Source organism: Plectrocnemia conspersa, unplaced genomic scaffold (assembly GCF_051122295.1).
Source record: "Plectrocnemia conspersa isolate PC_06_02 unplaced genomic scaffold, ASM5112229v1 ptg000003l, whole genome shotgun sequence".
NCBI lineage: Eukaryota > Metazoa > Arthropoda > Insecta > Trichoptera > Polycentropodidae > Plectrocnemia > Plectrocnemia conspersa.
In genome coordinates, this window is record NW_028277167.1 from 17407470 (window position 1) to 17435187 (window position 27718).

A 27718-nucleotide genomic window follows, 5' to 3' on the forward strand; every position below is an offset into this window, starting at 1 on the left:
ATCATACTTTGATATACTGATGGATTTTGTAAACTTTCTCTCGGATTTTTTCTCCAACTGTCATCTTTACCGTTCTGTGATTTTTCAACCAGTTTTTCTATAAAATCACCATGTTCTCCTGTAGATACTTCGAGCACTAAAATAATAAATTATATAAGTATATTTTTGTATATTCAGGTGAATTTATAAAGCATTTATACTTACAATAATCGGATGGATTGTGGAATTCCGGACAGTGGAAACTCGCTTCTTCGAGATAAGGAACAAGCCCCTTGATACTTCCTTGATAGATGCATTGACCATCAGCTATGGAATAAAGATGGTCAAACATGTCTAACAAAAGGGCCGAAGGTTGATGTATAGTACAAATTATCGTCCTTCCTTCACAAGCTAATTTCTGTAATAGCTCTATACACTGTCTGGATGTTGTGCTGTCCAAACCACTAAAATCAAGAAATACAATAAATAAAGTAAAAGTGCCGAATAAGATGAAGAAAAACGCACAAAAGTTGGTTCAGTCTATCTCAAACTTCAAACTTTTTTAGTGCATTGCCAGTGGAAAGCGACCGTCGAAAAAAGTGCTTTGTCAAACAAAGACACGAGTGAAATTGTTATTTCAAAACATCCAGGAATTTGAAGAGCGATTAAGCTTACAATAGCCACGCAGACTTTCAAAAACCATTATCGTTAATAACTGCACTGATTACCTTTATTTATTTATGATCTTCAACCAGAACTAGAAAATAATATTGCTATTATCTCTCGCACCAAACAAATTGTTATAAGAATCTTTTAGTCATCATCGGAAGTGACCACAATGGTCACTTATAAAAAGTCACACAGAAATTGTTGTACATAGGTTGAGTTTGACTCACACACCCGGCGACCTGACTCTAACCAGCACCATGAGAAATCAGAGATACTCATTACTTTAACAATTCACCACTACACATACTCTACTTGGATAAATATTTAAATTACAACAATATAGTAATGATTTAGTAGCGGGCTTTCTAAATACACATAATTTTCATTAGTTTTTCTATCGATAATATATTTTAAACGTAATTTAAAAAGTATCTAAGTACCTACAATAAACAGCTTTAAAAATTCGATGAAATCAGTTGCTTATTTCAAGAGACGAAGCTAATTATAACAAGTTTATTCAGGTACATAAATTGACTAAATAGTAGACAGAATAAAAGTGATTTCAAGTGAATTACTTTAGCGCAAACTGACTTTAAGGTTGGTAGTCCTTATTATGATACTGAGGAATTTTGATCCATTAAAACTGTGCAATGGAACGCGGTTGGTTGTTGAGGCAACGATCTTGATTAGTACATTTAAAAGTAAGAATGTGTTTATTACCAGAATCATATTAATTACAGCAATTTACCTTTTCGCCATTAATTCCCAATTCGCTTTGTCTTCGCAACGAAATAAATCAACCACAAGAATGGCCCCTTATTGACTCAAAATATGAATGCTTCTCTTATATAATTCAATAAAAAAATTTAAATTCTATAGTCAAGTGATAAAGGCAATGGTTTAGCTGGGAACAACATGCAGGCGATACGGGGTACGGAAACTAGTAGTTTCATTTGAATATATATATGAAGTAAATTTTTCAAGATGCCGAGGTTTGTACTCCAATATTCTCAACAATTAAGAACCACGTGCTACAAATACCGCCCATCTTATTTCTTGATACATTCTTATTACAAGGAATACTGGAAAACAAAGCAATATAATCGCATATAAATGAGAAAGAAGCTATCGAGTTTTATATAGAGTTTTATATGCCCGAAGATCTTAAAAGAATTTAATTTTTGAATGTAAATAAAACAGCTTCATATTTCACTTTTTATATTGACTATTATTGGAATAAATCAATAAGTCTATTTTAGTTTTATCTATTAATAGATAAAGTGGTTTTTGTAATATTAAAACATTTAAATGTCATAGTGATAAATTCTCAAAACCACTTTTAGTGTGTGATTTTTGTGGATTTACTTTTATAATATTTACATATAATTACTTACATATAATTTATTTAAAATTATATGTAAGTATTTATTACCTAGTTGGTTCATCGAAGAACATTATCGGAGGATTGCTGATGAGTTCCAATGCAATAGCTAATCTCTTTCTTTGCCCACCGGATAAATTGCTCGTCTTAGTTTTAACTTTCCCAATTAGACCGAGAGCTTGGAGAATACTAGCAATCTGTAAAGTAAAATATATTTATGATAAATGTATTATTGCAAATGTAAAAATGCTTTCTACACTTACTCTATCTGACTTCTGCTTCTGGTTGAAACTCTTGGCACTCAGTTTTAAATTGGCAGCTACGTGCATTGCTTCTTGCACCGACAGCAGCGGTTGAAGGTGGTCATCTTGCATTATGTAACAAGAGTGCTTTCTAAACCATCGTATGTCTCTCTCGTACCCATTAGTCTTGATTGAGCCCGACCACTTAGAGCTGAAAATATTCATAAAGAATATATTGATAATTATTATATACAGTAAAAAACTTTCGCATATTATAGTAGTAAATTACATTATCATTACTCGTTGAAATAGAACAAAGATAACATATTACATACACTTGTTTTGATAAATTTATAATGACGTAGTAGATAAACTGAAAATTATCTATCAGATTTAATTGAATTTAATTTAATTGCATATACACACTTAATTAATTTTATGTTTAAATACATTTGTTATATAGGTTAGAGTGCAATTTATTTGCTAAAAATTATGAATAATAGCTATATTTATCTAGATGGTCATATAGTATGTGTGCCGATTGACCCAGAGCCAACGCATTGGGTCTGCAATCTGTTAACTGCTGTAAAACCATCGATAGATTTTTTATAACCAAGAATATTTTCAGAAGGTTCTCATTCTCCGAGAATATTTTCGACTTATCAAATCTGCACTCTTAAGACAGTCTTTCAATTTCACTTGCCAGATAAGTTGTATATTCAAATAATTGGTAAAAATTTTGTTAAGAAAAATTGGACAAAAATATCTAAGGGTATCGAATAAATGTGATGTTTTCTTTAAAAGTATTCAATTAAAAAAACATCTCCCACCATGAGAACATTAATTTGAGTAACAAATTAAACGAAAATTCTTCGTATCATTTAAACACTACAATAATTTGGTCGCAATTTTTTGACCATATGTTTAAGTAAGCCATAATTCTCCGGAAATCTATTTTCACTTAAAAAATGTACATTTTATAATTAAAATTGTTTAGATGTTTACAATTTTTACGTCTTCATGAAATGCTGCGAACGTTGAGAATGGATATGGAATGATACAAAACATCTAAACACTCAGAATTGCTCGTCTTATATTTTTGTCTAGCGTTTATCTCAAAATATATATGCATCAATGTTAGTGTTCGTTTTTTGTAAAGTTCATGATTACAGCTTCCGTATTCATTCTGTTGTGAAGTAGTACAGGCGTAAAAACTCTTTTACTGTTGACATATGCATTGCATCAATCCTGAAATAATGGGTTTTTCTAACTTTCCATGTCTGACGATAAGTCAGACACATTCTTTCGTTATATGTGCCGTTCACAATATATAAAGAAAATACATTTCAGGTTAATTGTACTTAAATTTCCTTTCAAGCATACTGCTAAAACACTGTTTTTATCTGTACACGCATAAGACATTTGTTAAATGAATCTTTTTGTCTACAATATAGAACCTTCTATGACAATTGGAAGCTAAGTTTTAAATCCAAAACTTCAGACATTCCTCGAAATCTTAAGTACTCCATTGTCACTCAAAGTACATAACTATGCATATATGAACTGATATTTTTTTCTGTGAAAAGAACAGAAAAATAACTAAATAATTATGGATTACTTTATTTTATCTTAGTATTACTTTATTTCATCGATTAGTTTTTGGATTCGACTATCAGCAACCATCGACAAAACAAACTATATTTTTAAATATGATTGAAGCCATTCATAATATAATGAAGAGATGATCACGCTATAAATATTTTGCCGTTGCCAATGGATTAACGCCCAAGCAAAGTTCATATTATACTTCTTAGATAAAATCTCGCATTGGATTTTCCCGATTGTTTAGAGAGCAGTATTCACACAATTCCGAATATTTAAAGCGATAACGTGTGATTTTTTACGGGATTGTTTTGGATCGATACAAATACTTAAATGTGATTTCGATTGTTCATATGCAGTAATTCTAACACTAATATGAACGAAAATACGTGCAAAATGTTGTTTATTTGACATTTTACAACATTTCGATACCACATAAAATAGTAAGTATAAATCTTACGAGCGAAAATAAATCGGATATTCGATTACAATATTTTATTTTGCACAATACAACGCGTTATCTCGGATCTATTAATCATAGCAAATTACATAATAATCTATCATCTGAAAGATCAAGTGTTAAAGTTCGATTTTTTAATCATTTAGATTCATGGTTGTAGTATTATAATATCGACTGACGTAAGTCGTCAAGGAGTGAAGTTAGCTAATATGCATTAATTGAGTCAAATAAAGAAATAAATAGTTAATCGTCTAGATTCAAAATCTGATTTACTTTTGCGTAAATTACAAAAAAACGTTATCTTACTTACTTACGTTATTTTTGTTAGAACAAGTTTGAATTTTCAGTACTGTAAAACTTTAAAAAATGCTTGATTATAATATATTAGTCTCAAGATATGTTATGTAGTAAAAAAATATAAACATAACTCATCTAATGTTGATTATATACCACACTATACACAATTTTTTAGTTTAGAAGATTATCTAAAAGTAATGATATTTTAGGAGAGTTTTATTCGATGTATAAAATAATATTAAGCACTAAAAATTATGTATTTAAATAATTAAAATATTACTATATTTATAAATATACAGTAGTGTGCAAAAGTTATGGGTCACCTGAACCAGTAACATTATTTGAATAATAACATCACAGAATCTCGGGTTTTTATTACCATATATTTCGTGTTTTTATGAGTTAGGAGACTTCGAAATTATATGAAAATTTATGTAAGGTTTGTGCATTATGGTTTACGCAGACAATACGCCATCGGGCAACAAAAAAAAAGAGCATTGATATTCAACCCTTACATTATTTGACCTTCGAAATGTGTTCATCTAGCAAATTTCACTCTTTCATGGAATGGATATATTTTGTTGGTCGAATATACAAGCGCAAAAATTGGTTGACTGATCTCTGCATTGCTGTAATTCGACGGAGACGTCCCCAATCGTCGGTACAAAAGGTCTGACTCCAGGAAAACCAAACACAGACGGCAGGGAGACGAAGCAGCAGACGGACACAGATGACAATCGGCGACGAGACAAACGAAGGAGACAATGCTCCTGCGAGCAGACGTTCCAAACGCTCCAGAGACAAGCAACAAGAAACCTCAGAGGACCATTCCTCCACCAGCGCTCGGAGAAAAGTACACACAACGCTACAATACTCTGCTTCGGTATATATGTAAAACTTAATAAATTGTTATCAGCTTTTCGGCGTCTAGTTCTGGCTACAAAGTCATATCCATTGGGCCTCAAACCCGAAAAATTATATAATAATTACTAATTCTGATCTCTCAGACACGATAACATATTAAAAACACTAGAGGTAATATGATATTTAAACCCATGTCTTTCAAATATTAGTCTATCTTAATGGTTTTATACAGGTATATTGGTATATATACTTCTATGAGTATGCTGCAAATATATAATACCAAGCTGTTCAATAATTTTAAGAGAAAGTAACACACTTATATAGTCAATATAAGTTTCAGCTTTAAATATATGTTAAGAAGTAATAGGTCTGAGGAATATATATGCAGTTAATTACAATATATGAATTATAATAAAATAGTTAGTATAATTAAACTGTTGCATTTCTACAAACAAAATAAAAATTCAGCGTAGAAGGTCACGTCAGTAAAACCACAATATATTGACCCTCTAACATGAGTATTCATTTATGTTTAAGCATCTGAGTCACTGCCCTCATTAAATGAGTAAAACATGTACAGGATAACCCAAAACACAAAATACTACTGTATTAAATAAAGTTAAGCTTAATGTTAAGCTGGGCGTAAATAGTATTCATATTCGAATAGTGTGATCTTTATATTTTAAATATCTCTTTATGAAGATATGGATCATTAAAAAGGTAAAGACAATGAATCGATATTTTTGAGATGTAATTTTGTGGAAGAATTCTTTACCTGTATACAATATAAAAAAGGAATTTAGAAAAGCTACTTTAAGGTATGCAGTGAAAGAAGAGCTTTTTATGGGCTTTCGTTGGTGTCATAGAACCTACATGGTATAGTCACTATCACTATACCAATATATGAGTAAATTATTAATCACATAAAAAAAGAGGGATTGTCGGCACTATCTTACGCAAATATTATATGTAAATGTCAGATAATTTTTTTTCTGGCTTCGGTTCATGTATCCCTTTTTAGTACACTGTACGTTCGCCATGAGTGCGCGTGCACTGAACGACCTCGTGACTAATGTCGTGTGGCGAGTGCGCGTGCACTCGATGCACCGGTGGGTAGTTTCCTTTGTCTCTATATGTTGGATAGAGTGGGAAAGAACATCTTGTTTTCATTTCGTCCCGCTCGCACGCCATGTGCGAGTTCGTTTAGTGCACGAGCACCCGAGACGATTATAGCGCTTGTAAAACGGTACAGATTAAAAAAATAATAAAAAAATGCATTGAATTAAATAAAAATAAGACCATTGAGGATAAACTGAACGCCTAAAGCGAATTGAATGCCAAGGTTATAAATACATGTTTTTAAATATATTTTATATGAGAAATCTTGTTTTTGAGATCGACAGATGAGTCTTCTGTAATACTTTTTATTATGAACAATCTAAAACAGAAAGGATTTTCTTAATAATCAAGCACTTTTCTTATATTTATCTTCCATTAGCAACTGAAGAATTTAATATAGTAGGGGAAATTTCTGTATAGAATCCTTTTGGTGCTGATGCCAGGTCGAGTTGTTTTGAGGTTTTAAAAAACATGTACCTCGTTTGGATTTCCTTGTAATAGGTAGTTTTGTAAACATTCTCCAAGACTTGTAGGTTTTCACTTTTGGTAACATAGAAATGATTTATTTAGCAATTAAAGAAATATCAACCTATCTGACGAAATTTTAAAACCCAGAATTAATTTTTCTTATTGTGGTATGTATATACATATATATGCCCTACGTTCGCCTAAATAAATCTGTTGTGGAAGGTATCCTAATTTTAATGGTTTTTGATAGAGTGCTATTTCAGCTTCACTAGTATAGTTTGGCATGGTCATTGAATCTTTAAAACAATGAATAATTTTTTTTTAATCACCAAACTACGAAATCGCATAATTTGAAATCATGTAACACAATGTCTCCTTTAACCCTCTCAACATTATCAGAATATAATGAAACATATTTGAGGATAGTATTATTAATATTCTATGTATCCTTAAATTATCTCTATTTTTAGTTATACTCTAGTAACATATTATTTTCTAACTCATATATAAATACTAAAACATTCCATCTTCAATATTTCTCGAATATTCAACCATTCCAATTTTTTAATCATACTTTTACAACAAGTAAACCTATTTGTATTTAAAACTACTCTTATTGCTCTATTTTGTAATTATTGCAACACCGTTTTATCTAATTTATTAAGCAGATTTAATATTGTTGCACAATAATTATATGAGGCAATATAATAATAACAGTTAAAGTCACTTATTTTTACAAATTTTGATGTAACATAAAATAATACAATGCATGCACAGATCAATTCCAAACATTCTATTGCCTATTTTTGTGATTTACAGTATTATTTTTGTCAAGCCTTTCATTAAAAATGATATCGTCTAACATAGCATATTAGCTTTAACTGTCCCAGTGTGTTATTTATTTGACTCGCGGATAAAATATAATATATTATATACAATGTTTTATATTTCAGTGAAATAAAATTTTCATTAAAATACATATAATTTCACTAACTAGACCAGTTAAAAAGTATCAAACAATTGATTTATAATTTCACTGGTCAATATCAGTGAAACTGTATTTATTTACTGCGAAAATAATCTGATACACCTACGTTCAGAACATTTGAACATCAGATAGGCGCTAGTTAAATTATATGTCTTAGCTGTGCGAGGTCTCCATCCATATGCACAAACAAATGCCAAAGGATGATGGAATATAACATGAGAATTGCGTAATTCAAACAAAGTGCTAATCCACAATAGATGTAAACTGAACAGACCACCACGATTGTTATTTCTCATAATGACCAGAGAATGCATACCCTTTTGTGCATTATGGATTGCACAAACAATATGCCATCAGAAACATCATTGTTATTACCCACTTGCATTATTGACCATCGGAATGTGTTCATCTTATAAATCTCACTCTTTCAAGGTGTGGACATATTTCGTTGCATGATAATATAAACTTTACAATTGGTCATCTGATTTCTGCATGTTGTGATTCGCTGGAGACGTCCTGAATCAACCATACAAAAGATCTGACTGGAGAGTGATCAGACGAGAGATAAGACGATCGAGTGATCAGACGAGATATAGTTCAAACGAGGTGGCAAGGAATATATACGAGGTGGCGTTCCTACGAATAGACGCTCCAGTCACTCCAGAAACGGCACAGACACAGTCCTGCGACCCCTTCGTCGTTGAAACTCAATTTGACAGTTGCCTCCTTTTGCTCTCAAACCTAACCTAAACGAATTACCCAAACCCAACTTTGGTTTTAACAGAAAATGGAATTTGAGTTATAATGACAGCATATAATTTCACTAGCGCCAATCGGTTAAATTATGTTTTCGCTAGAATATATCTACTGGTGAAAATGTATTTGGATAAGATTTTATTGAAACGCTAGGGAAAATACAAATTATCTGGGAATTTGAATTACTTTTCTATTATTTCGCATTTGTAAATGGGTCATTTGGGTTTATGTACATCCCCCCCCCCCCATCCCGCCACTGTTCTAGAACTTTGAAATAAGTAAAATACTCAATTATCTGAATTTAGAGCCTTATCTTCAGAATTCGTTTTAATCCCCATGTTCAAATGCTTTCATTTAAATCGCCATATTCAAAAGGATAATCAAAATAATGAGTGATACCCACCACACATAACAGTGCAACAACGGTGTCCGGGCCGTAAAGTGAAACGCCTGCAACAAATAATGTTTTTCATCTTGATAAATGCTCTTATCAATCTAAATTTTTATTATTATTTAATTATCCAAGTTCTGTTTACATAAAAATATATGTTTAATATTACTCCTTTGACTGTAAATTGTAGTGGGTAAATGTCTCACTTGATGACCATTATGGCGTTGTAGTTCTATACAAAGTTATATTGCTCCCTGTGCAAGAATAGCTTAGTCGTCTGCGTATCAAATGTTATTTATAATTTCCCTTTATTTTTAAACCTCTAGCGCTTAATCAAATATTAGCTCTGTACTTTATATATTAGCTTTAAGAGAAACGTTTTTAATTGAATCGTATATTGTATCATATTAATAATTTAAATATCTGTTCACTCTATGAATATTCCAAATTAATATATTATATATTGAAGGTAAGAATAAACATTAATATTGTTCGAACTCTATTAAAAGAGTAAATAATTGTGAATGATATTTTAAGCTAACAGGCTTTTAAAGATGGCATCAATGCCATAAGAGAAAATGGACTCTTCCTGTCTGAAATATTTTGGTACGAGATTAGCGTCATTAAAATATTTATTTGATTATATTATACCCTTTTTACTTTCGTATATAAAAAAATAAAGAGTGAAATAATCGACAAAAAATGGTATTGATTTTAGACACATTTTTTTGATTTCAAATGCATCGCACTAAATCCAATAAATAAAATATGCATGAAGACAATTCTACACTGTCTATTCACAGCATCGTTTAAATACACAAGTGCGTACTATGTACCATTTTTAGGTCAATTGAAAATTTGATGCAGCGCCCAAGCATGTCTTTGCATATTTGTATCTTACATTCTAATAATATCGATGTACATACATAAAGTAAGGAGGGAAAAAACATATAGATATGAAAATATATTTTTTATAATTGATAATGAAATACTGACGTATATTGAAACAATATTTTACATAAATACAATGTAGCATATTATCTGTTCAAAGTCTAAACGATTTTGAAATCATTTTTCTTATTTAAAAAAAAGATTACGATAAATAATTTTATATATCGATACATTGTATGAAATACTATATAAGGTCAATATCAATTGAATGTTGCATTATTGTATACTTATTAAAGCCAATTGACTTACTGCGATTAACTTTTTTAGAACAAAATGAGATGACTAAGTATTATATATAAATAAAGTATACTATAAAAGAAAGTTATCATTTGGTTATACAATTTTTACACTGTCATCATAATCATTACATTAATACAATTACTATATTTGTTTAATATAAACTATCTTATAATAACAAAATAATTGCTAGCAATTTTAGCAGGCATGTTTAGTTATATTTGTAATATATTTCATTTTATTTTAAGCAATAGGTATCGGAGTGACTTGATTGGTTTAAAACAATAAAGATAAAACACGGCTACTAAAACTGGTAAAAATCTGATTAAAAAATGACACACAATTTAAGAATGTGCTGAAATTGATTAGCTACATTATTAGCAACTTCAACATTCTTAATCAGAAAATCAAAATAATAAGATCATAAGCTATTATTGTATTGATTCCATATTTAAAATTCAATGCTGCTGTTAATATTAGCAGTCGATTCATAAAATAAACTAATAAAATATTTCTTTATTTCTTATAGTGAAATGGAAAAATTAGAATGACGAATAAATAACAGATTGTTTTCTAAGAATATATATCTATCGTCTCTTACCGAACTAAAATAAATATATATTTTTATAAATGTATGCATTAATTTGACGATGGTAATATTGTTTATATATGTTGAAATAGTAAAATTGTTAAATAATTAATATTTAAGGGTTGTATATTTTCAATAAGAATGACATATGTATCGGTGTAAAGTTGTATTTATTATTAATAATTTATATATAAATAAGTAAATAAAAATAGTATCTAAAAAGTTTAACAATCGCAAATTTTACTGTAGCAAATAATGTACGTGCGTTGCAATGAACTAGTCAAACCAAGTGAGAGCGCTCAACAGGTTGTGACTCAACAAACGTCTACCAATCGATCCGGAAATATATTTTTGTTGTTGTGAATTAGAAACTATATGATAATGACGCCATACAAAAAAGTGCAATATAAATTAATTACCAACTAAAATATCGAAAATGGACGATAGACGCGTTCTGCGTTGTGACTTGCCCTTGAGAATAAATTGTGAATTTACTAATATAATAAAGTTGTTTCTATTATAAATTGTTCACAATAACATTTAAAAAAAATACATGAAAAACTGTTTTATGTTAATATTGTATTGTGTCCATTTATTTAATGCATATACATATATTTTTTGCCTATTTTAATTTAAAAATAACTATATACTCCTTATAATATAGGGTCAAAAATAAATTACATTAGCACAAAAAAATAATTGGTGTTTATATTTCTTAGTTTAAATTTATGTTATTTTATTATATGAGCCATTATAAACAGTGTTTTGATTTAATTCACTGTTGTTTTGACATATTGAAGGTTCTCCATTTCGGTCTATTAAAAAAGATTGATACGTGTTTTTGTAATCCTCAAAATATGTAAATGTTTAATGGGTTTATTTATATAAACATTGACCAAGTGAAATTATAACCTAAAACCACACAAAATAAATAAGAAAAGCCGAATTTAAATAATTTTAACTAGGGAAAATATATTCTAGGATGTCTTCGGCAGATTTTATAAAGACGTCACAAATGTCCATTTGTGCGCAAACTTGAAGCCGAAATAATGGCTCTCAGATTGCAAGTATGTAGTATGTAAAATCTTGTTCCTTTGTAGATAAGGTTTTGCGCTGCTGTTTACTTATTGAATCATTGGCGTGCCGGCAGACGTATTTTACACGTTTACTTCACGGATGCATGTTTCTTGGAATACATATAGACATTCCAATTAGGTCAAAAACAAAATATCTCAAATACACAAGACTCAAAATGCATTAAAAAATAATATCATACCCAATTTTATTTGAGTACTACATATAAAATAAGTTACACTATTAATACCTGTACTATTGTGTCAATGACAATATTTCGGTATTAAAAAATAAGGGAAATACTGATATTTAAAGATTTAAGTTTGTAATTAGGAGTAGGGGGGGGACCGCCCCGTGCGGCACTTTTCGCCATGGAAGGATTGTACATGTACTGTGTTTTTTAAAACTGAATGCACTAACAAATATGTGTCCACGAATAGCTAAGAAAAAATGTTTATAGCCTGGCCGGTCATATAATGCCGTCCCTATAAATAAAATATGTTCAGAATCAGTAAAAGTCGAAGTTACCCACTAAAATAATGAAATGCCTGATAACCTTTTACATATATCATCAAACTTTTAAACTGTTTTGTATATTTTTTATATACATATAATATGTAAAGGGTATGTACTGGAAAGTGTTTTGGCATATTTAAGACATGCATCAAGTTATTTTCATGTACATAGTAGGTGACTTAAGCATGTAACAAAAACAGGTACATAGTACAAAGCTTACTAGGGAATGGAGTATAACGTAAGAAATAGTACTTTCAGGAAATTTGCAGTCAAAAGTAAAAGAAAAACAAAAAAATCGCGCTGCACTTCAAAATGAGCCTCGTTTTGTTTGAATAGTAAATGTCTGTAATGAAAATTTTATTATGTACTTTTTATAAAATCGAGCGAGAGATAATAATGTTAAAAACATTTTTATTATATTTATCATATACAATATATTATTTTAATTTGGCTGTTAATATACATTTTGTATTGTGCGGGTTTAAATAATAGCTGGATAGAAAGCTACAAGAGCAATGTTTTCACCAAACAAAACGTTAGTGAAATCGAGATTTCAGAGCACTCGAGAATATTTAACAATGGCCACGGATTTTCTAAATCATCTATAAATACAACATAAAACATGTAACAGTTTCAAGACACACGTCTAATGCTTATGATTTCGCATCGAATAAGCATTGTTATATTAATCATTTGTAATTATCGTATGATCGCCCATATATATCCACCTGGAAGCTTAGCTCTCACTAAGAAATGTATTGTAAATGAAGCTTAACAACAACACGATTGGTTCTAAGTTCACGTGCTTCCTTAAATTAACAACATTAATTTCACTCGGCTTCCAGACAATGAAGCCATATTTTAAGATGCTACGAGCTAGCGTATCGTACAGAATGCGAATCGCAAGCTTTAGCAATGTGAAAATATATTATCAACTCATTACATATAACATATGAGCTGATATATGTACATTATAATATAATAATCAAATATTAGTTCATCATAATTTTTTTTGATTATTAAGCATTTTAAGATTTATTGTAATGCAAATTAATTACATGCTGTTTGTTTGTTGAATTATAATTGCTCAATAAATTAACGCATTAAATACTTAAAAGTTAGCAAACCACAGAAGAAAGAATATAAATGTAATTGCAAAAGAGTGCCTAGTAGAGCGACGAGCTGAAGAGAGTAAAATATATTTTTACCATGATATTATCATCGAGACACTCTACTATTAGGAAAGCTTATAAATATTTTCAACACTTTGTAATGCTAGAATTAAAAATGTACCACCAATTTCTAGTGCAATCCCTTTTTATTTATTTTTTATTAATTTATTTAGCTAATTTTTACACTAAACAAATTTGAACTAAATATACATATAATACATAACATAAACAGAAAAATGTTAATGAATGTAAAATTATTATCTGCATATATTTTTAAAAAATAATAAAATATATTGCAATTTTAAACATAAAAACAACTCATTTTTTGGGGCGTTTTTAGGACCCCAGGTTCATAAGTAAATGTGTGTATAAGCTTAAATATATAAAGGTTATTATAAAATAATAATAATTCTCAATGGTCTCTAGTCGTGCGCATGCAGTTGCATGTATGCTTGCCAATAAATTTAAGATTTGAAATTTTTAAATAGAGATGTTATGCCTCTATTTTAATTTGTGCTGCCCCAGGCGAACAATTTGTGCAGCCTGCCTTTCGGAGCGGCCTTGGTTCTACAAAAATAGCGATATTAGCCTTGGTTCGGAGGTCCATCAAAATTCTCACATGTGAAAAATCACGCTCAGGACGTCTCCAAAAAACTATTCAAAGTATATGGCATAAAATTGGTGAATAACCAATCCACTTATTGTGTTTCTTGCTATAGATGACCATAGAATGTAATGGCAACAAAATAGGGTAACCGCGCACGTTGCCCTTATATTGCTATATTATAATAGCAATATAAGGGCAACTGCTAAAGTGTCACTTCAGATGCTGAACTGCAGTGAACTTTCGAAGAAATAATAATTTACAGAATTTTTACTTTTCACCGCCCAGCGCGTTTCTCTGATCCCACGGCCTCTGTTTTCTTTTTTTATTTATATTCTAAAGCAGAAGTTTCCAAAGTGTACGCGTACTCCAGGAGTGATAATTACACGATCGTAAAAATAAAAAAAAAACGAGAATTTGGCAGTTGTGTTGAGTTGACAGCAAATCTTTTAGATATTTTTTTTTTACTAATGTATGTACTAATTTTAATCAATAGTAGCAATGCCATACCTAATGGCTTGTTTTACGTTTTGAAGCGAGAGAAAACTATGTGAGAGTGAAAAATGTGAATGGACTTATTATTATAAATAATAATATAATAAAAATCTTACTTATATCCTGTCAGGATGTCCATTAACGTGCTCTTGCCCGCTCCGGATGGTCCCATGATTGCCGTTAATTCTCCAGCTTTGAATTCGCCTGATATATCTTTCAATATCGGTCTCATGCCTGAAATATAAATTTTTGTATAAAAGCTAATTTACAATGTACGTATTTATTGCTGTAGCGAATACAGGAAAATTAATATAAATAATATTTTTTTAAATATAATAATTTTACTAGGAAAGAGAATAATAAATAATAAAAAAAAGAATATATAATCAATAAATTACGGCACTAAGCAACGTAACATAAACTATAAATTAAATAAATGCATTTATTTTGCAACAATAGATAATGCTTATTGGTGAAGAGCTCGTTTAATTTAATTAAACGTTGATAAAGAAATATATGTTATTAGAACAATTATATATAAGATTACTTATGTCAGTGTTTCCAAACATTTATATTAAGAAAAAATGGCATTCAATACTTTATATGTGAAGTAGAACATTACAAAAATTCCCACTATGCAGTCTAATGAATTTCGACGTTTTATTTAAATATAAAATTTATGAAAATATTTTATATAAAAATCGATTTTAACTGATATACATTTGACGCATTTAGTTAAACATTTGCCTTAAATAGATTCGTCAATCAATCGATTAAATTTAATTTAAGAAAATAGCTAACAATTATAAAAATAAAATATTGTTTTAATATAGCCGTTTATAGTTTTCTTCAACAGCCAAATTTTTCTGGAATGGTATTCCTAGTTCTCAATATTTATTATTCAGCTTCATCTTTAATTACGTCAGATAATTGCTTCATAAAACGACAAACTTTTGCTTTTATGTATAATTTACTGAAGATGTGTTAATTTAATTTTTAGATCTTACATATTCAGCTACTCAAGAAAATCCTAGTTATTTTTATCTGCTTAACTATATAAATCGATTAAATAAATGCTAAAAACTTTTGATAAATCTCGATCTGTTTTTTCATGAGACTATATTATAGATCTGCGTAGATTTTGTTCGTATTTTGAACATATTTTAAGCTTTTTGTAATTGGAATATGTTTCGAATGTTCGGATTAGTTGAATCATCATGGCCTTAAGTATAAATTTAAAAATTTTAGGTGAAAAAGACAACAATGTCATCTTGTACCTTTAATCGGAATACACATGCTCAAAACATAATTGCAATCTCAACACCAAAATTTCATATCAAGAAAATTGAAATATTGTTTTTTTGTTCTATGTTCAAGTTGTCTATTTAGTTTTTTGTTTCTCCTGTAAAGTTGTCAAATGAGGAGTTAGCAATTTACACTTTAAGCCATCGATAACTGTTTTATTAACACCTCGCAATAAAATAATTAATTTATTTAAATGCAAGCACCAATCTGTCAATCAAAAAAAATAATTAGGATATCCATTCGACGTCCATTAATTGATTATGTGAAAATGTTCTGACTTCATTCAAACACTTAACAAAACAAATTGGTAAACACAACAAATATTTATTTACAACGTGTGCAGATATAAATAACTATTTTTGTTATAAATCGAAACTGGATTTTCCACATAAAAGGTGCTAATATTTTCTTAAATAAACTGAAAAGACTATTTTCCTGATTATTTATCTTTTAGTGATGACATTAATAACTGTCGAAATTAGTTATGTAAGACATAAAAATAATAAAGCTAATAGATATGTGTCCTTCAAGGACAGGTGGACATCGCATCTCACATATTGCTCCACAGTTTGTCTGCATTTCGATATTACACTATGTTTTAAAAATAGCTATCCTTATCGATATTACTATGAAGTTCTAATATAAGTGCGTTGATCAAAGTATTTTTAAACTGAATTTTGATCAAAAGAGTGTGCAAAAATAATTAACACTTCTCAGAAGTCAAAAATTCACGTCAAAAGCAATAAAATCGTCACGGCGCCGTCGCAGTGGGAACGCTCGGTACCTTTTTGACGTGGATTTTTGACTTCTGAGAAGTAATAATTGGTTTTTGCGCTCTCCTATTGGGCAAAATCTGGTTTAAATATATTTTATTCGATTCTCACTCGTAATATTGTTATAAAAATTCTTAATATAAACACTTGATGATCGAGCGTTTTCACCACAATGGACCGATTTTATTGCTTTAGACCTGGACAGGAAGCTCACTATATGGCAACACTGAGCAGCAAAGAAAACACGACTAATTATCAGGTAAATATTAGGAATAGATATTTTTAATAATTTTCAATGCCTAATTTTATTTGTAGCATAGAAAGGGTTAACTCGTACCTATTATTTTTTATTCAAGAAATTATACTACGATGTTAAAAAATATATAAAAGGTCATTTTTGTCACGAGGCCCGGAATCATTGTTTTCCTATGGGGCCGGGTTCGTTCTCGGCGGCCCTGTATATATGTATTTGTAATCAGCTCATATTATAGACAGTTCACAAATAGAAGGAAATAAGATAATTATTACTAAAAAAAATGAATCCACCATCCATATAAGTGCCGACAAAGTCGGTGGAATATTCATAACAGCTCGGATTATCTCCAGCTGTTTGAATAAGAATATAATCATGATTAGATAAGTAATATGCAATAACATGTCTGTTTTCGTCCCGAAGTATGGTGTTGGCCAGACTTGTAGTACCGCTCCTAAGCATCAATCAAATTATAGGGGCGATGGACTTCTTGGACTTTTATCGATGGTGTATAATCTTATTAATTATTCGCTAACCTTGACCTAGTATATGCCGTTTCCTTTGAAAAGCCTCAAAGAAAAAAACATAAAAGTGGTGCATTCAATCATACAATTTCATCAAAAATAATATATTTTGTAAAAGATCAGTCAAGAGAGGCAATTTCCTTAAATTCGTATATAATAGGAATATAATGACACATATGTATATTATGTAGATTATTAATCGCTTTAGTGTATTCAACGTCGCTTTCAATTTTTAAGATCAACATTAGTACCGTCATTTATACTTTTTAAAACAATGGATTTGGATATTTCATAAACGTGATTTTTTATATACGCCCAGGATTATAAACAGTCTGTGGTATCGCTGGATGTTTTTGTAATGGTATTGTTAATACATATTATCTGCACTTCCTTGCTGGACTTTACACTGACGATAAAATTAAATAATAACCAGCATAGTGCATCATACTTGTGACAGTACTATAATTCTCTTGATATCATAAACATATGTATGAATATACTATGTACATGCGAGTATTGATTAAAATCAGATTATTATCGAAGGTTAAATTTTTCAATACCTTATACAGTGATTCTTCTCAAAGAAAGTTTAGTTTTGAACTGGATGATAAACATTTGGACTATTGGTGTTTTACTAAAAAAAAATAGTTTTTAAACCATCTATTTTTTGCATACAAGTAGTAAATACATCAATAAATAAAATAATTATTTAAATTTATTTATTTATTTTGATGCATGTGATAAATTAAATACATTACTGTATTCCGCATATTTTGCACAACTTTAAGTCAAGCTTAAAAAACATTTTAAAACAGGTTTTCAGTTCATGAGTTAACATATTCTCGTAACGAATTAAACAAAGTACACGGTTTTGCGAAAATCATATAATTTGCAGTTAAAATCCAAGAAATAAACGGTAAAACCAGCTTTATAAATTACTACAGATTTTTAAAAAAGTTGATCAATTACCAGTAATACGATTGTGCACTTTATTTTATTATTACTTTTTTAAAGTCAATATTGATACTTTTTCATAACATATTTGTGATAAACAACAAATACGATAACAATACATATTTTGTATTACTCAAACTATGACGGAAATTATGGTTTACGGCGTTACATTAATATATTATAAAAATATAGTTTAAAATTGAAAATATCGAACCCCTTTGCGGGTTTAAAATGTTACCACTTACTCGAAACGACCTTAGAAGTGAATGTATCGTTTTTGAAATATTACGTCGTAATATATTATAAAATGAAGGCTATCAATTCCTTCAGTAATTTGTGTTTAATACATGAAAATAATATTTTATACATTAAGGGGGATTATAGTTTAATGCAGTGTAACCACGCCGTCGATAAAGTATCAATAAAAATGTGAATTATTTTCAATCGAAAGTAGCAACAAAATAATAATATTATCTGCCTCTTTTGCCTATCTTTACCTTTGTGCCGATTTAATACACTTATCAAAACAGGTGTTCTTTCACGGAAACGAATACGATTCTTTTGTGTTCTTTTCAATATCGAAACCGCTGAATAGCACTAGATAATGTGACAGATGTGCTATTGATAAAAGTAATGACAAAAATCTAATTTTTACAAATCGCGTGACAATAAAAATATAAATTATTTTATACGCGGAGACTGCTTAAAAAGTTTCCGAACTTTCAAAATAGCTTTGTGTAATTTATGGCGTTGGTTAGCCACATAACTTGCATATATAATGTGATTTGTTTTTGCGCTACGTGCAATTTTCATTATGGTTGAGATCTATGAGCAGCATTTATACATGAAACGCAAAAAATATGTTTATTTCATAATACGTTAAAGTTATTAAAAACATCATAAAATAGTAGTAGTAGTTTGAACTTCAGGCAAAAAAATTTAAATTTCCATTAACCTATGCGTATGTCTAAGAATAAATCTAACTTAACTAATCAACATCAAAAACAATAGAGCTACCTGCAACTGTTTACCAATCTAAGGACAACCAAATGTTGGCCTCTGATTTTAATAAATTATAATTGTTTGGGTTTAATATAAATTTATACAGGACGCAACTGAATTCTAAGTAAGTTTTTGTAAGGAATACATACAGATGTACTAGATTTAATAAGAAAATCCTAATATCTATCCTAAGTCTATGTTTCGTGAACTCTTTCAGAAAAATGGCGTTTAGGTTAGTTAATATGTTCTTTACTCGAAAGTCTTGATTTGTGCTCGATTTGATATATGACCAAGTTTACAGAATTATTTATTGTATTTTGGGGGATCAGATGGAGGAATGGAGAAAGGAGTTAAACTATGGAGATAAAATTATTCTAGATATATAACCTTTAATTAAAGCAATGCTCTTGCTATCGATAAAATAGTTTTCCTAGCCTTGAAGCTACTGCTTCATGTTCTGAAAGATTTACATGTAAATAATTATTTCAAGAAATGGAAACATCATTTCATATATAGTTAATATATACTATATATGAAATGATATAAGTTGTAAGCCAAGATCATAAAAAAGATATAAAATCAAACATAGCAAATTTCTGTTGCGAAAAAATATTAAAGAAATTACTATTAATGCAGTTTTATTTCATAAATTGGGTTAATGTGAACTAAATTATTGTTTTTTCGGGATTCTAACACTGAGGGTTGTGACTTCGCAGCCAGTAAGACTATGATGGGCGAGATTTATTCTCCGAACAGTGGCGGAGAAGCTGGCGCAGGGATGTTGTCCTTAAAAGTTCTGGTTGAGTGTGGCAGTTTAACTACAAATATTGATATTTTAACTATGAAGTAATGCATCCGGTTTATGATTAAGAACCATTTGTTTAATGTTACGTGCTTATCATTTTTCATAAGAGGCAAGCGTAGCGCGACCAACTGATGCCTCTCCTATCCCCTTTAATTATATGTTTATAAATAAATTCACATTAGGGACGAGGACACACTCACGAGGACAGTTTACTTTAGGCGGAACTTTTGCTCTCAAGAGAAGATTCATAGATTAAATATCGACTAATCAAACGCATAATTGTCACAGATTAATTTAATGGAATGTTGTATAAGATCAGATATAATCAGTCAGTATAAAGTCAGATTATCGTATAAAAAATATCAAACTATATTTTATCGTTTTTTACTCAAAATCTTTTTGTATAGCCTTCGATATATACAAATATATATAATTTTAGGAAATTTGTTCCACGTAAATAGATATTTGTAACAATACGGCCCTACCAAATTCAAAAGTAACGACCTTTGAAGCAATTTCCTTATGCGCGCTTCTACACATTTTGAATCGGAAGGTTAACATTGAACGTTTTAGATGTCAATGTTAAATGTATAATATATGCGCGAAGCCGCGCTAAGGTGAATATTGAATTACATTTCACATTTAATAGTACGCGTCAGGTGTCAATGGTAATACACTATTATATTAAAAACTATACCATATTATCTCAGAAATTATTTCTTTATTAACAATAGGGAAAACTACAGCTGTACAGAATGTTTGAGTATCAATGTTAGCACACGCTCATTCTATAATATATATAAAAAATATTATTAATAATAATATATTGAAAGTGATTGCGCTGAATGTATATTATTATTATGAAATCGTTTTAAGCACTAGATAACAGTAAATTTATGTACAGAGCAAAAAATAAATAGAACATTGACCCACATTGCTCGAAGCACATATCTAACAAAACGCAAAAAAGATCAAAGGACAAACATGTGGTGTACTTTTTTTGTACCACGTAAAAATATATTGACGGAAAGATTTTTGATCTAATCTTGCGGGGAATATTATGTTTCGGGTTTTTTTATCAATAAATTGTATTCATGTGTATTTCTATTGCTATCTTGCTTTCCAAAAAAGTTGTAATGCAACAAACGTGATTAGTTTGTATGAAATGGCAATGGCTATACTTTTTAACTATTGAAAACTTTAAATATAATTATATTATATTATAATTAAAAAGTATTTGAGAATACCGATTCTTTTGACCGATCAATGCATTGTTTCCAGCTGTGTTCCAATATTTTTCTTGCTTATTGTATCCTTATTTTAGTTTGTATGAAACTGGCAATGGCTACAATTTTTTAACTACTATAAACTAGGAATATAATTTGTACTGATATGGAATTTTAAAAAGGTGCGTATTTGAGAATACCGATTCTTTGATCATGTCTACAGATGTGTTCCGATATTTTTCTTGCTTATCATGTACTTATTTTAGTTTGTATGAAAATAGCAATGAATTTTTTTTTTAAATACAATTAGTACTAATAAGTAGTGCTAAAAGGTGCATATTTAAGAATACCGTTTATTTTACAGATAATATAATAATATTGTTATACTAAATTTGTAATAATAATTTATTTTTGTACTAAAAACACTCCTCTTACCATCCAGCTTTGCCTTTTCATTATGTAAAGGTCATGAGATACTTTTAATGCTACTAATTCATCAACTTTAAAATGTAAATAAAAATATTATTGTATTTGAAAAATATTTAAATACCCCACTTTTCTGTATGTGTATGTAGATATTAGTTCTATTTATAATATGCAAATAAATGTTTAATTCTTTGTTTATTATATTAAAGCTAAATCTGTAAATTTGTATATTAAACAAAATACTAGAATGTATGCTAATTTGGTTTATGTTTTTGTTTTTATATTTGTCAAGCAATTTACCCTCTAACTAGTGTAAATGGTATTTATTTGGTAAGTTATTTATTGGCCAAGTCACGCAGATGGCGCGTGTCCATACAAAAATCGCTTTACACAAAATCATCGTACATTCAAAAGATCGAACGACTCATAAGAGATCGAACAACGACTATTTACGAAAGATAAAGAGCAGTTGGTGGCCAACTATTTTATCTTAGTTGCACGTGTAGCGCAAAGAGATAGTACACAATATGATTCATCGTCGCATACTACGTACTAATATTATTACGTTCTTTATTTATATGCAGTTGTTCTACGTATGTTTCTGAAGATATTGCGCGCAAAATATTACGTTTATAATGATCTACGTAAACTATAGTAATTCGTAGATAGTTAAAAGATCAAGCAATAATAATATACACGCAAATAAGTACGTTATGAAAAAAATAGTTTTTGGCATATTTCCATAATATTTTTTTTTATTATTTTAGATTACATGCATATAAAGCGATTGTACTGTTAATGAACGTTAAACGTACAGTACAAATGATAATGGTAATACTAACATAGTAAAAAAATCAAAGTAAAACTAACATGATCTAACTTATATATTAAAGTATTAAATATTTGTGCAGTAATATAGTTATCTACAGTAATATATAACATACGCCTGAGTAACTGATAATCTATGGTCGTGATTTAATTTCCGCAGCAAAACTGCTTTTTATTTAACAGTATCAACCGCACTGTCATTAACCATTTGAGCGATATCGCCGTACATGTACGGTGGTCGATCTTTCACTGCTTTGAGGTACCCCATACAGTTATATATTTACATATATAACTGAAGAAATAATAAATAAAAAACAATATATTTACATAATTTGATTCAATGTAAATATTTTTGTAGAAAATAATACCAATAAATTGAAGAGTATGAAATAAATTACCATAATAAAAAATATTTTAAATTAATTTTATAAGAAAACTATATATTAATATAAAAAAATCACAAAAGCCGAATAATATATGATAAATATGTAAAATAAATTAACAGAATTTAATAATAAAAGTGTTGTGTTGAAAAAACTACTAATACAAAAAAGTAGTGAAATAAATTAAAGCAATAAAACGGTCACTTTTTTCTATAATATACTATAAATACAATATAAAATAATAATAAATAAATAATTATGAAAAAATACATAAAATTAACTCACTCCAATGTGTATACTAAGAAATTAACAAATGTACATAAATTAATTCACTACTCAAAGCGTTAAGGGTTTTATTCTACAAACAATTTTACAATAAAATATAAAACGAATAATGCACATATTTATTTATTTATTGTAGCTCTTCCATTGCAACATGGTAGACGTTAGCCCAATGGGTTACAACGGGGTAAACAATCAACAACTACTAAATAATAAGTGTGACACATTAAAAAAACTAAAGTCTGTCAATCAGTGATATACATATATTTTTATTATTTATTATAAGCTATTATAATCAATTTAAATTTCTCATTACAATATTCATCCGTGAGATACGGAAAATTTAGGAAAACCTAATCTGTGAAGATTGATCGGAATTATGATTTTCTAATAATTACTAATTCCGATCTCTCAGAAACGATTAAAATTGAAAAACACTATGGTCCATAAGGGATTCAAACTAAGGTTTAAAAAAACAAATAACATTATTATTTAAATTTAATTTAATGAAGATCAAAGGGACAGGTTACCTTAATGCGTCACAATGGTCAAAACAGTTTATAGTATTATTACAATACACAAAAGAATACTCCTATACTACAAGTAAGATAAAAAATAATACATAGTAAGAAAAAAGTATTAAATTATAGGAACCGGACCAGCTTCTTGTAGCTTACATTAAACAGATTAATGTGCAATTCCAGCGTATTAAGGAGTCAGATAGCGAGAGCCATAGGCAAATCGGCAAGTGCAGATGTTCTGGCTCTAACATGCAGCAAAAGAGGACGCGATCGTGATTCTAGAAGATGTTCCGGAACCCAAAACTAGAATTCCTCAAGAATAATTATTAAAATCATCAATTTCTAACTCCCGTATTTACGTAATTAATAAATAACGTGAAGAGTATAGGACCCATTACTCAAATAACTCAAGAAAAACCGAATTAAATCATTATGACGACGTCTTGAGAATCAGAGCAAAAATACGTTTTAGAAAAGCAGCGAGACGCTCCAAAATTAAATCAGGAACCAAACCACTTGTCAAAGCTGTATTTATGATCTGAATGCTCAGTTTCCTTGATCAGTATTGAGCGGAAGGCGAATATCTAAAATTAATTTCGCTGAATGATAATTTATAGTGATATTGTGTAGCTAGAATTTATCTACAGTATTTAGAAATCGTACGATTTTAAGTCACTTTGCATTTAAAAGTCCAATTTTTTATTTAAATTAGTTCAAAATTACACTTACAAACATCGAATCTAACAACATACAACGTTTGCTATTAAAGTATATAACCGGTTTTTGTACCTGCATAAGTTAAATAGAACTACGCATCTAATGATACACAAAAAGTCAAGCATGAAATATATACACACGTATGTATGTATTCTTATAATTTTATCAAACTTAAAAGCAATTTTACTGTGTGTATATATAATGTGTTATATATATAATACAACAGCTTGAATAGGCAAATGAGTATTTAATATATTATATTTGTCGAACAGTAAAATAAATATTTATTGATGAACTATTGTGAGATGATATATAAAGCGAATGACACGAGATTATAAACGCGTTTAGTTAATGTAATATATATATATTTATTTTTAATAGTATATAATTTATTTTTAATAATAGTATCATTAAGTTGATCCCGAGCGAAACTAGGTTACTAATTTATAAAATGTGTTTTTTTACAATATATGTAATATAATAACGTAAACAATGAAATCTTTGTTTCTTAACATTTGATAATTATAGTGTCAGTTTTACAATATAAATCAAATAGAAACCGGCTTGTGACGTTGCAAAATATGTTCGATTAAAAAATAGCGATTCTTATTCAAGGCTTAGCATTTTGAGCCTTTATACGAAAATAATATTCAAATGTAGATTTGTTTAACTGTAAAGATATATTGGAATTGTTTACTTACTCATATTATAACCTTGCAAAGTTAATCTGTAATTCAGTCAGAATTTTACAATATAACTTTTAGTAGCCTTAACTCTCTAGAATGTCGTTCTGATTTATAAATATAGCATTTCTAACAATATTATGTAAGCCCATTTTTTCGTTTTGAGGAAATGACGCAAATGTTGAAAATAGAACGGATAATTTCTGCCTGAATTATAGAACCTTTACTTCAGCATGAAACAAACAAACAAAACACACATTTCTATTTTTTTGACGCTGATCTAAAAACGAATGTGCATCATTATTATGATATTTGTGAAGTTAATGACAGGTTTTGGTATTTATTCGATTTTAAAAGTGGCATATTTATGAAGACATTCGATTTTATTTGTAAAATGACTTTTATTTAATTACAAATTTTTGGTCCATTCCTCTCAAATATATTACTGTGCTCCAGATTTTTATCTATTGCTTAGTAAATTACAATAACAATGGATGCTTAAATTTGACGATTAGTTATGAACCCAAGAAAAATAATAATTAAATTTTCATGGTAATAAAACATTGTCTATTTAATACTTAACATAACCCAAGGCTTAACCTAAGACATTATCAAATTGATCTGTATTCAAATACAAAGTTTTAAAATGAATATGTCTTCTCCTATTATACACATTTTTTTAGATTTTTGACAAGAAAACTGTCCAAAGTTAAAGCTAAAGTTAATTGAAAACATCATATTAAATTTATTAATTTTTTAAAGGCATGTATGACATAACCCAAGTATTAAATATAAGTAAAAAAAATCATATCCTACCAAATTATTGAAAAAATCATGAAACATAACATATTTTTGTATTAAATATACCAAATACCAATTATGACAACAACGTGTTAACTTTAATATAGTAAAATAACACTAAACAATTAAAAATAATTTTATTTTTATTTCAATCAGTTAAATTTTAAATTTTAGATACGTAGTTAAGTAGTGTTTGTAAAATGCAGTTAGTTGTTAAGGCCAAGTTTTAAGTATGACGGTTAAGAACAATAAAGAAGGTAACGGCCAACTAGCGCGCGGTCGGGAGTGACTTTCCGAGTGCCTAATAAATATTTAAGCAGTGCTCTTGACTTTGATTTCATTGCCTTAAAAAACCAACTTTGTAAAATGCTACAGATATACATAAAAAATATAAACATAATTGTATATGTACTTATATTTGAAGGAATTAAAACAACACGTGTAGTTTTTATATTATAAAGTAATAACAATTATCGACAGTATTTAATATACGTGCGAGTGCTAAACTTACTAGTGGCCGTTTTGCGCTATGTCCTCATAATAAACAGTACTATGAACACGCAAGTATCATACGTTTTTTAGTATAGATTATAAAAAATATATAAACAAAAACAGGAAAAAATTGTTTGATAAATATATCATCATGTTTGCATTATAGTGACAGTAATAAAAATAGTTAATTTTTATACCTTTTATAAAAATATAATTAAATATAAAACACATTTTGAAGAACATACGTATCATGTATACTTATAAAAGATAATTAATGATTCCTCAGAACTTTCACACTGTCATCGATAGCCTTTATACATTATACATTAATACTGCATAGTTGTGCAACTACGCAAAAATACTTTGTGAGACACAAACATAAAACATGAATCATTCAAAAATGTTCATTGATAAAAAGTATGGGAAGTCTGATTCCATGCAATATTTACATCATAAGTGAGATCGTGATATAAATATTACATAAGGCAAATCTACATTTTTAAAGTATGCAATAAAATGTTATTTATTTAATATTAATATTAATGTATCATTGATTATCAATAAATAATAATAGAAAAAAATAGGTTGTTCGACATTAAAACACAAGAAAAAAATCTGAATCTTCCTGGTATTTTTTAGCCTTCTAAAACAATTGTTGATAAGATATGTATTAAAGATTATTTTTAAATTAATAAATATTGAGTTTTATAAATTTTATGTGGAAACGTTATTTTTATTGAACCATTTTCTTAGTTCTTTAAATATAATAACACTTAAATAGTGACACAACTTTTAACTTTGATAACGGATATAATAAACCATATTCTAATAATGATTATGTAAATATTGTCCCTGCGCCCATTTGATATCAAAATATTTTTTTATCTGC

General features: G+C 28.9%; 1 protein-coding gene across 1 annotated transcript in view; it reads right to left on the minus strand.

The window, feature by feature from the left end:
• Window positions 1-27718, minus strand: part of LOC148236826 (ATP-binding cassette subfamily G member 4-like) — a 33798-nt gene that overhangs the window by 1780 nt on the left and 4300 nt on the right. Inside the window, exons 2-6 of the mRNA XM_088182757.1 lie at window positions 14971-15088; window positions 2293-2482; window positions 2081-2226; window positions 205-443; window positions 8-136 (exon numbers count right to left, since the gene is read on the minus strand). Of these exons, the coding sequence (XP_088038883.1) occupies window positions 8-136; window positions 205-443; window positions 2081-2226; window positions 2293-2482; window positions 14971-15088 (822 nt within the window). The remainder of the gene's footprint in view (window positions 1-7; window positions 137-204; window positions 444-2080; window positions 2227-2292; window positions 2483-14970; window positions 15089-27718) is intronic.